The sequence below is a fragment of the Branchiostoma floridae genome, chromosome 7, assembly GCF_000003815.2.
Source record: "Branchiostoma floridae strain S238N-H82 chromosome 7, Bfl_VNyyK, whole genome shotgun sequence".
NCBI classification, from domain to species: domain Eukaryota; kingdom Metazoa; phylum Chordata; class Leptocardii; order Amphioxiformes; family Branchiostomatidae; genus Branchiostoma; species Branchiostoma floridae.
Window position 1 is genome coordinate 12554955 of NC_049985.1, and position 16883 is coordinate 12571837.

Genomic DNA, 16883 nt, shown 5'->3' on the forward strand with positions numbered 1-16883 from the left:
TTATCCCATGGAACCACAGAATGGTAGCAGCTAAGTATACATTCAAAGAAGCACAATCCACCATATGAATGACAATGTATCCACACACACACACACACACACACACCAGGGATAAACAAGTCCACTAGCCCTATTGTCCAGGGCAAGTGAAAGTGCTGTTCGGGCAAGTGCATGTCCTACCCCACTTGTCCGATCGGGCAAGTAAGATTTTCCATTGATTTTAGTGCAATTTTGATATACTTGTTACTTTTTACAGTCATGACATCAAGCAATTGTCTACAGAGAATTCCATTGCTAGAAGTGAAAATGCATATACTAGTAACAGTGACATTTGAATTTTGGGCAAGTGAAAAATTGGTTTGGGCAAGTACATTTTTTATGTGCTTGCCCAATAGGACAAGTGGATTTTAGAAAACTTGTTCAACCCTGCACACACAGACACACATTTAAGCTTTGAATATTACTTACTTGGGCTCCTCACAGTACTTGACAAGGGTTTCAAAGCTGGCCATTGCAGACTTGGCATTAGGACCCATCACTCCTTTGGGTCCATTGGCCTACAGATATAGTAAAAACAGGTATACAGTTCTATTCAATGCCTTCAGCTATTTTAGACAGTAATGCATGTACATGTACATGTAAGTTTTGAATTGAAGTTCAGGAACTATTCAACTATTAAAATCTGATGCATCAGTATAGACTTATCGTATCGAACCTTGTTCGGCCTGGAGATGTCCTGTTTAATGAGGAAGCAGACCTGGTCCCTCTCATGTCTGGAGTAGTACAGTCTACAGAAGGCCTGTTTCCCGTCCCTGCCTGCTCGCCCAGACTCCTGGTAGTACCCTGCCATGGACTTTGGGATGTTCCAGTGGGCAACAAACCTGGGGGAAATGTTTATCATTGAATTATATGATTCTTCTCAGAATATTTGAGCATACAGTCAAATAAAGATAATTTTCTGTATTACACAGGATTCTTAGTTGTATCACACAGACTTCCATCGCTTAAAAATAAGGCACCTCATGCCCGCCATTGCAAGCAAACAGAGTTTTGTTCAAATTTTTTTCGAATTGATGTTCTTAAAGATTAAAGTTGTTGGCGCAGGTGGAAACAATGTATTAAATTTTACCCCTTTTTATGATTAGTTTGGCAAAGAAATCAGTGTTTTCTGACCTGGGTATGACATAAATAAAATACAACACGGTGTATTCCGCATCACTTTCCGTCCTAGCCCTGCTGCAGGTTGGATCTTTTTTTAGATAAAGTCTTTGTACATGTACCTTACAGTTGCCTTGTCCACTCCCATGCCAAAACTGATGGTAGCGACGATGACAGGAACCTTGCCCTCCATCCAGTCCATCTGTACCTCCTCCCTGGTACTGTCCTTCAGCCCGGCGTGGTAAGCCTTGGACAGGAGACCCTTCTTAGTCAGTCTGGCCGCTACCTCTGTACAGCCGTCCCTGGTACGGCAGTACACGATTCCGCACCCCTTGTGTGGCTACAGTTGGATGTAATGGGCTTACGTTATAGAATGGATTCATAGACACGATCTTCCAACAGTAATTTTATGACATAGTATCATGTCAGTGAATGCTATCTACCTTCCCATTAGTGACAACCTACTATAGTAGCTAATACTGTAAATGCAGAAACTTTCGCGGTGGTTTAATGTTCGCGGTTTTCGCAACGGCCACTTCACCGCGAATTTAAAACCACGGCGAACATTTTACCATAACAGTAAGAGACTACAGTGCATGGTGCTACCGCGAAATTAAAACCACCTCAAAAAGTCCATTTTCCCGCTACTGCAAAATCAAATCTCCGCGAACTTAAATGCATTTACAGTACATTGCTGAAGCCTTATGAGTACAATAGTCAGTTAGCATTGAGGGGTAATATACTACAAGAAGGCAAAGCAGATAAATCTTAAATAAAAAAAAAAGGTCCTGTCAAACTGTATGGACAACTTTGCATACAGTACAGTCCAAATTTTCAGTTAGCTGGAAAGTTTTGATAGTAAATCATCATAACTCACTCCCTTGACCGGTTCCACTCCTTCTTCTCCCAGAGCTTTCACAGCAAAGTCTTTCAAATCTTCATAAGGGTCATCCAACACTTCCTTATACTTCACATCATAGAACAAGTTTGGCCTGAACACACTAGTCTTGAACTTCTGTACAGGCTCCTGCAGATGTAAGCTGTTTATGATGTCCTTCTGTACAGCTGAAGTGGCCGTGGCTGTGAGAGCGATACAGGGGATGTCTTCTAGCTTCTCCCTCAGGCTGCCCAGTTTCAGGTAGTCCGGGCGGAAATCGTGGCCCCACTGAGACACACAGTGAGCTTCGTCCACCGCTAGATGAGCCAGCAACTTCCTGGACTTGAGGGTTTCCAGGAGCTGTTGAAACCCCGGTGTAGCGGCCAGTTCAGGGGTGATGTACAGGAGTTTGGTCTTGGGTTTGGAGCTGCGGAGGTCGGCGAGGACTCTCTTGCGATCCTTTGCGCTCAGTTTGGAGTTGAGAGACTCTGCACAGATGTTCAGCTTGCGTAGGTGTTCTAACTGGTCCTGAAACAAGGCAATGTTGTAAGCTGGTGAGTACAACTTCATGCCATAATCATTCTACCTGTACCAATAGGGCTTATTAGTTATGTTTTACTACAAATTGATGCAGAGGATGAAATACCAGAGATGGCACCTCCAGTTAGAATAGCAACAGTAAATTATTTGTTGCACAGTCTTTCTTTTCATAGTTCTCTTCTTTTCTTTACTGTATGAAGCAGATGTAGCAGTTTGGAGTACTTTTTGCACAGCACATCAATAGATTATATACATGAATTATTATAAGTAACTGTATGGCTTAAGCTTATTTTTGTAGATCTCTTTGGTCATAGTTATACACCGTATGACTATGACTATTGGTCATTTAGTGGGTGTTTCTAGTGTGCTATTTAAAAGGCACACAAAATGAGAAAGAATCCAAAGGATGCTGAAGCCAGACATCTACTTGAAAATTATTATGAACTTGCAAAGTTACCAATCAGAACTGAGACCACAGGTACCTGCATGAGTGCTATGAGAGGAGACACGACCATGGTGATGCCAGGAGCCATGACGGCTGGCAGCTGGTAACACAGGGACTTCCCCGCTCCTGTCGGCATGGAGATGTACACATCCTTCCTCCCGCTACAGGTACGGGCTAAACAAACAAACAAACAACAAAACATGGAGATGTACACATCCTTCCTCCCACTACAGGTGCGAGCTAAACAAACAAACCAACAACAAAACATGGAGATGTACACATCCTTCCTCCCACTACAGGTGCGAGCTAAACAAACAAACAACAAAACATGGAGATGTACACATCCTTCCTCCCACTACAGGTGCGAGCTAAACAAACAAACAAACAACAAAACATGGAGATGTACACATCCTTCCTCCCGCTACAGGTGCGAGCTAAACAAACAACAAAACATGGAGATGTACACATCCTTCCTCCCACTACAGGTGCGAGCTAAACAAACAAACAAACAACAAAACATGGAGATGTACACATCCTTCCTCCCACTACAGGTGCGGGCTAAACAAACAACAAAACATGGAGATGTACACATCCTTCCTCCCACTACAGGTGCGAGCTAAACAAACAAACCAACAACAAAACATGGAGATGTACACATCCTTCCTCCCGCTACAGGTGCGAGCTAAACAAACAAACAAACAACAAAACATGGAGATGTACACATCCTTCCTCCCGCTACAGGTGCGAGCTAAACAAACAACAAAACATGGAGATGTACACATCCTTCCTCCCGCTACAGGTGCGAGCTAAACAAACAACAAAACATGGAGATGTACACATCCTTCCTCCCGCTACAGGTACGGGCTAAACAAACAACAAAACATGGAGATGTACACATCCTTTTTCCCACTACAGGTGCGGGCTAAACAAACAACAAAACATGGAGATGTAAACATCCTTCCTCACGATACAGGGAACCAGACGGACATCTGAACGGATATCCGGAAGGACATCCGGACAGACATCCAGACAACAATCTGGATTTTTAGAAATTAAGTATGCATATCAACTTCAAGTCAAAATTCGCATAATTTGCACTCATTATGTACATCTATGCCAAAGATACCTGGATACTAAATATCAATTGAAATCCATCATTCCTATGTTCCGTTATGCTCCTTGGGAGATTTTGACAAGAATGCCCCTGCAGTTCCAGAGCAAGCTGCTAGAGGGCCGAAACATATGTACCTTACATCACAAGCTACCTGCCACCAAAAAATCCGCACCATAGAATCTGGACACACAAACATACACACATGCAGACACACACACACAGAAGTACAGAAAAACAATACCTCCATTTTCATGGGGGTAAATATAACCTCCATGAAATTCATTGAGGTACTAATACAGAAACAGAGCAAATGGGGAGCTGGGGTGTGTGCAACATGAATACCGGTAATTCGTGCCAAAAAACACTCATCATAATGTGTAAACCACAGCTATGACTCAGTATGAGCACCAAGGATATAGAGGATGCCAGCCCAAAGGACTTTTACTTTCACATTTGATATGCAGCATGCAGACTGTGGATTTGGTCCCGAAAAATCCAAGCTCCTGATTGGCTGAGGAAAGATGGCTGGGTTAAGGGGTACAGTAATGAAGATGGCTGGGTTTGTACTGTTTATTATTACTCAAGGAGGTTAACCTTCTTGATACACTACATAGTGAAGATTAGAAATGAGTGGAGTAGAGTTCTTTGTTCGGGTAGGAGTGACACTCCTATTGGAACCGCTCCTCTTGAACTCCTATATTAGACTCTTCATTCCACAGCTTACTGTCATGTTGGGTTTGTGTGGGCTGATCAATGATCTGAAGACTTGCAGTTGAACCTCACAATTCTCATTGTTCATTGAATCATTCATACCAAAGAGGTTATATGGCTTTATAACCTCGTAAGCGTGCACCTTGGTATAATTGTAAGGTTCAAGTCTACAGTACAGATGATTACACAACCCAGCTGTTCTCTCAGCTGACCAATTAACATCAGCTGTCATGTAACATTGTGTTGTTGTGCAAATATTTGTGAAAATTATAGCATGATATCACAGAAAACCCAAATACTACACTGGAATGAGAAATGGGCGTTTCAGTTGTTGTTATTTTTTAACGTAAGGTAGTATTTGACATAAATGCATAATCATGTATGTTCCAGTGCCCCCCCTTCTTTTACATAATTTAGGGGGGTCAAATCATCATGTGCCTCCCTACCGCCCCCCTCCCCTTCCCTACCAGCCTACCTCGAACAACAGCCCTCGTTGCATTTTCCTGGGCTTCGGATCGGAACTCGTCGTGTTTGAAGACGTCCTTCAGTGTCTGCTTTACTCTGTCGAACCCCGACATTGTCGTCTGCTCTGTTCTGTAACAGTACTGAGAAGAATCAGTGGATGAATGACTGCTGTGCCACGACTTGTCCTGGCCAGGCCGCCATCTTTGTTTTGATTCGTCTGACACAGAGGGTCTTTGGAATGGCGGGAAAATCAAATAGTTGGATATCCAGCAATTTTCAACCGACATGTTTTCACCATATTAGGTTTTGTTACGGTGAGTGACAAGAGTTAATTTTTCAGTCCGGTCAAAATCAAACCATAGGTTATTTTGGACATAACCTAAATGATCCTAAATGATGCATGATGCGAAATGACCTAGCAGAAGTGCCACCTTGCGGACAAAATTATTACTGCCATCATTCCAGGCGAACAGATTTTGATTTGTTATCTGTCATTGGTCAATTTAATAATGTGTTTAGCATTCTCATTGGTATCAATTTAATGCCTGCAGTACATTTTACCCTGTCTATCACATTTACCTCTCTACCATTGGTTAACTTTGTCCAATCATATTTACAGTATATTTTGCGTTAGCCAATCAACTTCAAGTTTTCTCTTCAATATATCTTGTACCATACCTAATTACCTATGTGAATGAAATACCTGCATTTTGCTTTCTGATCGCCAGAGGTCACTGTGAGACCGTAAGCAATTTACCTGGGACGGTGTTGTGAAAAGGGCTTCCACTGGATATCTTGTTGCTTTAACCTTCCTGACGTATTTTTAATTTAAGTGGCACACATTCTATTCTAATCCTGATTTGCTTCCATTAACCCCTTTGACGAATATGGAGCTAGAATTGAATTGAACCAGCAGCGTTTCACTAGTTCGTAAAGGAGAGAGTAAAGGCGACGCCAAATCTTGCGGGCCATAATAGATAGCGGTTTTGGCTTTTGCAGGTATTTAAATAGACCTTTATAGCTTATGGTCGCCACGACTACTAGTAGGTGTTTTAAGTTATTATATTTCAGCCATACCATATATGGTATGGTGAAATATATTGTATTCGTAATGTTTCTTTCTTTCTTTCTTTCTTTCTCCTGTCAAATCTTCAAATCGAATCATCTCCGTCGTTCCGGGACCGAATGACCTGAAATTTGGCACAAGAGTAGAGTGGGTCAATACCGAGGTGCTTTTTTCTCATTTTTTTCATATCTGCCTCTAAAATAATTTTATTGAAGTTTAAAGGTCACGTTTTGACCACAACGGTATATTTTGACCCCCTGTACCATTGAATTACAGTGGAATGACCTTAAATTTGGTGTAGATAGGCATTAGATAGTTGGTAAAATGATCCAAGTAAAATTTTTGGCATGAACCAATTTCAAATTATTAATTTCTGCACTTTTCTGAGGGGAAATTGGTTTTCTTTCGGCCTTCTCCCGTGAACTCCCGTGACCCCAGAGCCCACAGGTGCCAGGTGCCAGCGGTCTGGGGAGAGCGAGAGTTAATTACTTTATGGACGCCAGCCAATCAGCGACGAGAAAGGCGAATGCTAGTTAATATTCATAAGCGGGGCCTTGCAATCCCGTTTATACACAAACAGATGCATATTACAGCCTTGCAGTGGCCATATGTTACCCTGTGCCCGGTTTGAAATTGTAGTTTGCGAGGATTTGGAGTTCAGACAGGGTCATTTGAGCGGTAGCGGACGGTACGCGTGCATTGAACGTCAGAATACAAGTATGTGTCGATGAATTTACCAACATTCCGCATGGCACTATCAATCATTTTTGGCAGATTTGACTTTGGGGGTTAGTTGAGACAATCGAGAAAATGTTACTTGGCAGAAAACGCGGGAAAATTGGACAGTTTGCGTTTAGTTTTGATACGTAAGTTTGACAGTGGCGAGAATGCATGTATTTTTTCCCAAACAAATGTAGGTACTTCTAACGTTAGTGTTGTTGTTGTTCTTTTTTGACGTAAACTTTGTACATTCAAATTGTAAGTAACTTTAAACTGCCAGAGTTTGAGCCCAATAAAACACTCTTAGTACCAGAGTATCACCACTGACCTCCGAAAAGAAACCCCCGAACAAGGCAGAAACTCCTATCCTCCAGGTCTCGCACGCTACGAGCAGGAAATTACAATACTCAGACAAGATTACGTCCGATGGCTGATTGCATACAAAGTAAAACAATTTAACAGTGGTATGCAGGGCATATACTTAACAAAGAATTCGAAGGAAAATGAAATATATAGATAAAGCCAAATCAAGTTAACTTGTTGGTCCTGGGATTTTTCAGAAAAGAAATGAAGCGACAGGGTGGTAAAATTCTTGTAAAAATTCGAGACGTCTCCGTTTATGTAATGGCTCATACAAAACAAGAAGATTGAAGTTTTTAGCTTGAAAAAAACAACAACAACAACACACTCCTACTACACAACACCTGCACCTGCTTGACAATAATTGTTGTTTATTTATTGTTTATTAAGAAACCTTTTAGCCCTTACGGGCTAATCTTCCAAGGTTCAATCAACATGAATCAACATGACAATCAACATGAATACATACATTTTAAAAAATACAACAATCACAAAGTATTTACAATAGAGCACAGTGTCTAGAGGTCAAAGGTCTAGATGACAATGTTTGAGATGGCTTGTTTAAAACTGGACAATGTACACAGTGCCTCAATGTCAGATGGCAATGAGTTCCAGAGCATAATTGCTCGGTACAAGAAGGTACGTTTTCCACTGTTTGTTTTAGGTTTAGGTAGTCTGAAGTTGTTAGATACAGAAAATCTAGTATTATACATGTGGGATGAATTAACTGGTATGAAGGAATTGTACACATATTAAAACGTATGCCCTACTTGATTAAAAAAAGTTCAATGCAATAATAAATGTACCCACATCACAAGGAGATTATGACGGTACTTAGACCTAGTTATCGAAGTGGAAATTGTTGGATGGCGTCATGTAATTTCATGATGAAAATCTTCTGAATGGAAGATGCGTTTTTTTTTCACTCTCGGAAAAATAGGAGCTGTCGCAATTCTAAAAGCGAATCAGTTATGCATAGGCGTTCATGTGGAAGATTATATTCTTCCATGTGGGCCCGGTTCATATTGGGCAAGCTCTGTTTTGACCTGGAATCAATTCACAATATTAGTTCTCTTTTGGGGATAACTTACAGTTTAAATATTGCACTTTTGCGCAGGGGTGACTTGGAACAGTCCAATGTTGCGTGGGAATGGGTATGGCTGAAATATGCTGTATTTGCACCCAAGCAAATGTCGGCCTTTCTAGTTCCTGCATTCATTCATTGCATAAACTAAATGTACCTGTCCTTGGTGCTGAACACCATCGACACATTGGTAAACAACCTTGTGTCTCGCGATGAACACCATACTGTCCATAAGCCATAAGCACAAATGTAAACACGTGAGACCTTGCACAGTGCATACACATAGCCTTCTGATGATAGCCCAGCACACAATTAAGCACCCATGCTGATGAGAATAGCAGATCACATTTTTACTAGGTTGGAAATTCACGCATTACAGTTTAATCCTTGTTTTGTCAAGAAACTAGTGTAGTAAGAATGAAACATAGATATATGGAGAATCGTGTCTTTCTTAATTTTGAGTAGCTCCGATAGGTGATTGGCATTAAAACATATCAAGAAGCGCTGTGCCTGTTGCCTTCCTTATCTTATCAATGTTCCATCAGTCATGGCGGCGTGGTTTCAGTGTCTCAGACAATAAACAGCTCCTCAAATTTGTCACAAAGCATCATCAGAATAAAAATTGGAAGCACAAGCACAACGACGACAGCTACTGTATGATGCAGCTATCTTGTGTGTTACTGCACGACCAAACGGTGTTTCATTCTCGCTTGTGACAGCCCGTCTGTTCTGACGCAGATATATGAATCACCAGGTTAGTGTCCAAGACCCTTTCCTGTGTCCGACTTCGAATTCAAAGCTGACCAGACTGGTTGTATGATCCGTTGTCGCTGTGATCTTCAGAAGCACCACCATGTTCCCGTCCATCAACGCCACCTAGCTCCCCAGAGTCGCGGTCCAAGTCTTCTAGTTCTATCCACTTCGACAAGGACGAATCCGGTGTCATCAGGAACCCCCCGTAACGGAGAACCCAGTAGTACAGGAACACGGAAGAAATAACAAGAGCCATGAAATACACCCTGACTTTCCTGTTCCTCATTTTGCCTGGGTAACTTGCTTCAGTCCAGTCCAGTCAAAAACGTTGGTTGTATCTGAAAACAACGCATTGTGATCAATTTAGGCCACGTCACTCACGGATATGTCAATAAATAACGTCCTTGACAAGAGTCAGTAGTGTTCGCAATTCACTATTTCATATCAAGTACATGCTCATTTCAGATGCGAAGTTGGATATATTGTCGTTATTTCCTTAAAATACGAGTGAAGGATCAAGTGGCCACATTGGTAGTGTGATGAATCATATTCAGATTTCATGGGATGTCTGGCAAAATATCATAACATGAATTGTATACATTGTATATGAAAAATTTATATGAACTAACGGGTATTCGTTTCTCCTCATATGAAGTTATAAGATGTGGAACAGTGCAAGTATATACTTTACGTAGCCACTCAGAGCTTTAAATCCAAGCTATAACTACCATCGTAAATTTTACCAAAACAAACTTTACAAGTAGTGCGATAGAGTTTTAAGAATACAAGAAAACGAAGGCAAAGTCACTGCAGAATTACCCGCATAACCGTTTCATCTTACATACCTTTATGTGGTTCTTGATAACATCGACGGTTTTTCACAATGCCACGTCGTACGATGATTCGGACGCAGATTTGGATAAACAAGGATGTAAGGTTTACCTAAACAGATTATGATGGAGGTTTGCATTATTGATGAAGGTTTCCAGTACTCAAGTAACGTATGATGTGCAGAAGTTTAAATATAAAAAGTGGTTGGGAATGTTGTATTGGTAATAGTTAGGGCCTTGGTTTGATCATGGCATCCATATAAAATTTCATGGCACACTGGAAATTCACATTTTTATGCCACAGTACAATAAGCGTGGTCTGTTTTTTTTAGCCTTGGAGCTTTAATGTATTTTATGTAGACCACTGGAAGAATAGCTGGCAACATAATGTTTGACATTGTTGTAATAGCTAAAAGTGGATCTGAATAAAGTCATAAAGTCATACACACCATGTTTGTGTATTTAAGTCTAACCAAGAACCTCCTATGTGTATAACGTATAAAGCCTATCAACGCGCCTTCACTTTTAATTTTAAGGACATTTTATTGAGACGATGCAAATGTTTCTCACACTGACGTTGATCTTTTCGCTATGTTCGATTATACAAATTTCTAAAGAAACAATTTCCTGTTATTTGCATTAAGATGATCAAGTTTCTACAAAAATCCAAAATCACGAAGCGTTGAGTGTTGCTACGGCGCATCTGCTTAACACCCCTATTTCGAAGAATGGACTAGTCTTCCATCTCGCGAGAATTGATAGAAGAGCGAGATTTCAAACATTTAGCGGAGGCACGCGTCGGAAACACAAGAAAAGCATCTAAAGTGTTGTAAATACCACCATAGAGACAAACAGATATGGATTCTTCTACTGCCATCAAGTCTCTGATATCCTATGGTTCTGATGAGGAAGATTCGGACGAGGAAACGGAGGGAAATGCGAAACCAGGTTAGCATAGTTGTGCGGGATGGGAGGGGGGCATAAAACAGAACAAGATTTTTTTGTTTGAGGAGAAAATGAGTTCCGATGAAAAACGGGAACGAGCTGATACTTTCAATAGAGGGTGTTTTGTTTCTTTATATCATGACTTAAAGATGAAAGCTTGATTTCTTCCCAATAGCACAAAAGGCTGTACTAGGACTGGTGGCGTATGGAGCAGGAGATGAAGATGAAGTGAAAGACACCAGCATGGAGGAGGCAAGAGAAGATGTAAGACTCTACTTTATCATAGTTCATACCAAGTCAGACTGGGGGGTTTTCAGTTACTGTAAATGCATTTAAGTTGGCAGGGATTTAATTTTGCAGTAGTTTTGAAGTCCGCAGTACATGATACGTGGAGTTTGATAGGATATACCTATATAGTACTGAGTATCAAGGAGGTTGAACCTCCTTGATAGTATATAGCAATTAGCTGTTGATACCCTTTGCGCAGATGTTGGTGGGGAGGCTGGTCGAAAAAAATATGGCATTTAAGGAAAAGGTCACGATTTTCCCCACCAACCTCTGCTTGGAGAGTATTGAATAGCCACACATAATAAGGTAGTTACTACTACTAAGTAAAGGTACACCTTTTGCATATGAAGGAAGAATGGGAAGTAACCAGCTATTTTGTTTTCCAGGATGAGGATGACTACCTCACAGGAAGAATGGAAGAGGTAAGACTTTATCTCCTCCCTCCTGAGTCAGCCTTTAGTTTTGGCAGTTTTGTGTTACTTTTGAGGCTAGACAGCAGACTTCTTTTATGCATATGGTAAGTAAATATACTGAAGTAGCATTTGTTATAGACTATAACATGTTGATGAACCTGTTGTTTTTTTCACAACAGGGTGATATTGCAATGGTGGACAGTGACAATGATTCTCAGGACTCTGGCCCTAAAGGTAAACAATTGTTTATGTATCAAGTGTGTTCTTCTAATTTCTGTTTTTCTATGATAACATATTTTCTGGGGAAAATGTAGTTCTCTATCTGCAGCAACTGGTGTAGAGTAATGTTCATGTGTGTGTAGTTGAGTGAATAAAACAATGACTTCTAACTGGTTTAAAACTGACAGCGGGTTTTTTTTACCACATCCATAGATCTTTTGTCAGAGAGTGTCCGAAACATGAGCGAAGATGACATTGTTTTGCCACCAGAGCCCCCTGGCAGATGTTCCAAGCAAATGCAGGTAAATGATACTTAGCTAACACTTGTCAATGTCTATATTATCACCATAGGTGTAAGATATGGAGGAAGTAAATGCACTCTACATTGTTCCATTATAGCACTGATCATGCATTGATATAATGGACACTTTTTATTAATGATACAATGTATTTGGATGAAATATTCAGTGTACTTGAATAAGATAAATGTAGATGACATCTTACTAGTAAGTTTTACATGAAAAGCTAAACTGGTGTCATTTATCATCATTTTGAATCCACTGTCAAGGAATCAAATTATGTGTAAAAGCATTATATATCTAGAAAGAAATAGGACTGCTTGTGTATCCACAGGATTTATAGGTTTCAGATACAGTAGTACCACTCCACACTGTTAACTTCTTAGATTTAATTTTCCAGGAGAAAATTTCCAGATTGTATGATCAGATGAGAGGAGGCAGGGACCTAAACCAGATGATCCAGAGAAGAAAAGACTTCAGAAATCCCAGGTACATTCATTTAAGTCAAATATTGATCAGTTAAGTCTTTTGATTACTTCAAGTTGAACAGACATGTGATGTGTATATTTGGCATTTTTAACATCTTCCTCCTTTCTCTTTTTTTCAGCATTTATGAAAAACTGATACACTTTATAGGGATAGATGAAAATGGGACCAATTATCCAAAGGTAAGCTAAAGAGAAGTTAATGTGAACACAAAAGATTGGAATTCTTTATCTTTTTAAAATTGTACCTGTTGGGCTCCTCCGTCCCCGCCAGCCCAAAGTCGCAAATCTTAAGAATACAGTCAGTTATTGTTGACCAGCAGGTTCCCGGGCTTGATGTCCCTGTGTAAAATGCCTAATGTTTATATATCAGAATACAATGTGAAATGATTTTGCTTACTTCTAACATGTGATATTTTTATCCTCTGAATATGAAAAGAGACTCTCTTTTAGTACTTCAGCATGTTCTCTCAAGTTTGAAATATCCTGTTTTTACTTCCTTGTTCAGGATGTATATAATCCACACATGTGGGGGGAAGATTCCCACTATGAAGCACTGGGTGAGTGTAGGTCTGTTGTTGGTACTTGGTAGAGTAGTGCACAGCAAGCCTTCTGACGCACAAGGGCTGCAGTCTGACCTCGATGCGCTAACAGAATGGCAAAATCGTTGGCTCATGTCGTTCAACCCCTCTAAATGTCACATCCTCCATATCACCCGTAAAAAGCACCCCATCATAACTCAGTACTCCCTCTGTGGAGAAGCCCTTACCGGTGTTAAGTCCCACCCCTATCTTGGAGTACAACTGTCCGACGATTTGCGGTGGGACACCCATATCAACCACGCCACTAGCAAAGCTGGTAAGGTCCTAGGAGTCATTCGGCGCAACTTGACCCATTGTCCATCTAGGGTCAAGGCCACTTGTTACAAAGCGCTGGTACGGCCTCACTTGGAATATAGTGCCATCGTCTGGGACCCGTACACCAACAAAGGGATACAGGCGGTGGAGGCCGTCCAGCGCAGGGCAGCCCGAGTGACCCTAAATGACTACCGGCAGACTAGCAGCGTGACACAAATGCTTTCAGACCTGCAGTGGCGCCCTCTCTCCGAAAGGAGGAGGAACGCCCGCCTCACCTTTTTCTATAAAGTAGTCAACAATAATATTAACATAGACGCCAGCAATATTCTGAAGCCTGCCCAAGGGCGCACCCGGGGTAGTCACGACTTCAAATATCAACACATATTTGCACGCACCGATATCTACAAACATTCTTTTTTCCCACGCACAATTCCCGAGTGGAATGCCCTGCCTGGCACGGTTGTAAGCGCTCCCAACGTTGAGCACTTCCGTGCCAGGCAGGCGGCCTGCCCGCCCTAACCCGGGAGCCTCAGCTCCCCCCCCCTACTTTTGCCCCTCGCGGGGTCATTTGGGGGTATCCTATGCAGATGCAGATGCATCAGAGGTTGCAAAACAGATCAAAAGTCGGTACTCAAGAATTCGCAACACATTCTGGTCTTAAGCATCTTGTAGTCAGTACAAAATTGGAGTTACATGTAAAGTCTACGTTGCATATAAAGGTGTTTTCTTGATACTATTAAGCTGATAGTACAATGTACAAGAGATCCTCAGATTCAAAATTATAGAAAAGTAGTGTATTTTTTTATTGTTTGCTCTGTGAGCTTCTTATGATGATTTTTTGGTTTTATCATATTGTATATTATATTTGCCACATTGGATTGTATATGTATCGGTGCATTTATATGTGTATCACACTAATAGTATGTACAACTGCTTCACCTGTGTTTCTTTTTACTATGTATGGATAGTATACTGAAGTTGTATCATACAATATCTTTTTTTAGCAAAGGCCCAAAAGGAAGACATGGCCAGAAGAGAGAAGGAAAAGAAAGACAGAACGAAGGTGAATGAAGTTAGTCTCCTCATGTTCATTTTTTCTACAAATAAGTGTGTCTTATTTTAATCAGAAAAGGACTTATTGTCTTATTTCCTTTATGAGAAGGCATGAGTCTTACATGTCTGTACGTGTGGTATGAATATGGCTTACATCTCTATCATCATCATCTATCATCCTCTTTTAAGAGGTGCAGCAAGTAAAGTTCGTCTTCCAGACTTGTCTGTCTTTCATCGCTGTGAGAATCTATAATAACAGAAATATTGTCACAAATTCTGTTATATTGTGTGAGATAGTTTAGCATTGGTTATTTCAAGGACATTATATATAGTCTTTGGTTATTTCATTATGTTTTTGTACTTTTATCGATGGTACCAAAAAAACAGGCCACAGTCTACATCCCAGATGTATTTACTGGCTTATAGATAAACTAAACTAAAGCTAGTGTACAAGAGACTCAACCTGAACCTCTTTTCAGATTGAGTTCCTCACGGGGACTGCCAAGAAGCCAGTCACACAGACGACCACAGGTGTGGCTGGTGTGGCTGTTAAGACAGGTCGGTGCTTCTTTTTCATACATTTGTTAGCAGCAGAACCATACATAACCATGACTTATGAACAATCGAAGAACATTAAACTTAGCTTGGATTACATGGGTAATAACTTTTGCATCAGAATGTCACTGCCTAAACAGCTAACAGCAATAGTCCAAGCCTCCCATCCATCTATATAGTCTGGCCCCAAGCTAGAAGTAATTTGTTATGTAAACTTTGACTGCATTAGCCAGTTACCCCTCACCTTTACACCATTCACAAAGTTGATGGGAAGGGTTGGGTATATTTTGTGCCTCCCAGAGTCTCCTATACACGGGTACATTACAACTGCTACTCACAATAGATTTAATTGTCCTTTAAACACTACTTCAATTGGAAAGACGTTTTATCTGCTGTCAATGAATTGTTAAGGTGATGCTCAACCTTTTTTTTTCTTTGTTCCTTGTCCACAGAAGCTGTAGACCCAATGAAGAGGAAGAGTAAATGGGACCAGAGCTCTACCCAGATCCAGACCATCACCACCACCAAACCTACTGTAGTCACTCTGGCAGCACCAAACACCACAGGGAAAACCACTGTTATATCTGCTGTGGGGACGATAGTCAAAAAGGCAAAGGTACCATACTTTCTCATTGGAATGGACTATGTTGATGAATTCATTGGTTTATTTTGTTTGTTGACCAAGTTATTAGAAAATCCTATTTAATCATGGCGTCACATGGCCAAATAGATTGGTCAGTAAACACGAAACTGAGCGGTCACAGGTTCTATTTCTAGCCAAACATTGTCCATGGAAAAGGCACACAACTCCTCACTCCACCCAGGTGTGAAAATGGGTGTACCTGACTACCTTAGATAATAACCCACCCAAGTATATATCATTTCATCAATATGAAGATTTCACTTGAACACAAAATGTTGTTTTCTTCAAATTTTTGTCAATAAGACAACTTCTATTAAGGCCTACTCTTTTCCTTTTCTATAGGTTGCAGACCCAGTACCCAAAACTGAGAAGAAGCCAGCAGAAAAATCACAACCGGGTAGTAAGGATTAAGTAATGAAAGGAACCGAAGCTTACTTTTTATTCAGTCATATGTTTACTTGCAAAATTGGACGTAAGTGGATTTTAATCAACCAAAGACAGCATACAAGTGCTGTGGTACAAAACTTAAGTCTGAATTCCATGTCACTTTATTGCAGGCCATCGATTAATATGTAACATTTCCTATGGCAAAGTGTCATTTTCTTATGTATATATGACGTATGATGTACCTAACTCTAAGTTTGTCAAATGTAAAACATGGCGATAGTATGTCTGCTCTATGTATTGTACAAAGAGTTAGAAAATCCCTAAACAATATCATTTCAACTGTTCTTATTTGATGGCATAGAAAGGGGCGGTGACATAAAAACTGTCAAATGATAATAAAAACATTTCATTTTTGCTAACCCTGTGTACTTTCTTCACTTACACCACAATAGTGTGAATGTTTAGGCAAATAGTATGGGTAAGTATATTTTGCAAACAGTTTGGATTCAGACTTTTGTATCAAACATCAAGTGGATGCTCTGTGTTTGAAGAGAGCCACATACTTACCAAGAAGAGTAAGAGTCCTTCCCAGTGTGAGAGGTTCAAGACCTACAGT

At 40.6% G+C, this 16883-nt stretch overlaps 2 protein-coding genes across 4 annotated transcripts in view; one reads left to right on the forward strand and one right to left on the reverse strand.

The window, feature by feature from the left end:
• Positions 1-5699, reverse strand: part of LOC118419513 (ATP-dependent DNA helicase Q5-like) — a 44711-nt gene extending 39012 nt beyond the window's left edge. The window contains exons 1-7 of one of the 2 annotated variants that reach the window (XM_035825926.1): positions 5321-5699; positions 3605-3636; positions 3058-3162; positions 2036-2563; positions 1281-1498; positions 716-881; positions 469-557 (exon numbers count right to left, since the gene is read on the reverse strand). In XM_035825926.1, coding sequence (XP_035681819.1) covers positions 469-557; positions 716-881; positions 1281-1498; positions 2036-2563; positions 3058-3162; positions 3605-3636; positions 5321-5597 — 1415 coding nt within the window. In that variant the 5' untranslated portion in view covers positions 5598-5699. Of the gene's footprint in view, positions 1-468; positions 558-715; positions 882-1280; positions 1499-2035; positions 2564-3057; positions 3195-3604; positions 3637-5320 lie in introns of both variants that reach the window. The other variant, XM_035825924.1, reaches the window with a different exon arrangement.
• Positions 5700-10853: 5154 nt separating this feature from the next.
• On the forward strand, positions 10854-16683 carry LOC118419517 (SAP30-binding protein-like). Of its 2 annotated transcripts, none has more exons than XM_035825932.1 (12): positions 10854-11071; positions 11244-11332; positions 11743-11778; positions 11949-12003; positions 12202-12290; positions 12688-12776; positions 12895-12955; positions 13281-13332; positions 14634-14701; positions 15162-15240; positions 15690-15853; positions 16223-16683. In XM_035825932.1, the coding sequence occupies exons 1-12, from the start codon at positions 10981-10983 to the stop codon at positions 16289-16291; spliced, it is 942 nt and encodes a 313-aa protein (XP_035681825.1). In that variant the 5' UTR covers positions 10854-10980; the 3' UTR covers positions 16292-16683. The 2 variants fall into 2 exon arrangements, with proteins under 2 accessions (XP_035681825.1, XP_035681826.1); XM_035825933.1 differs by having other exon boundaries at positions 10855-11071; positions 14634-14692; positions 16223-16313.
• Positions 16684-16883: the final 200 nt, after the last annotated feature.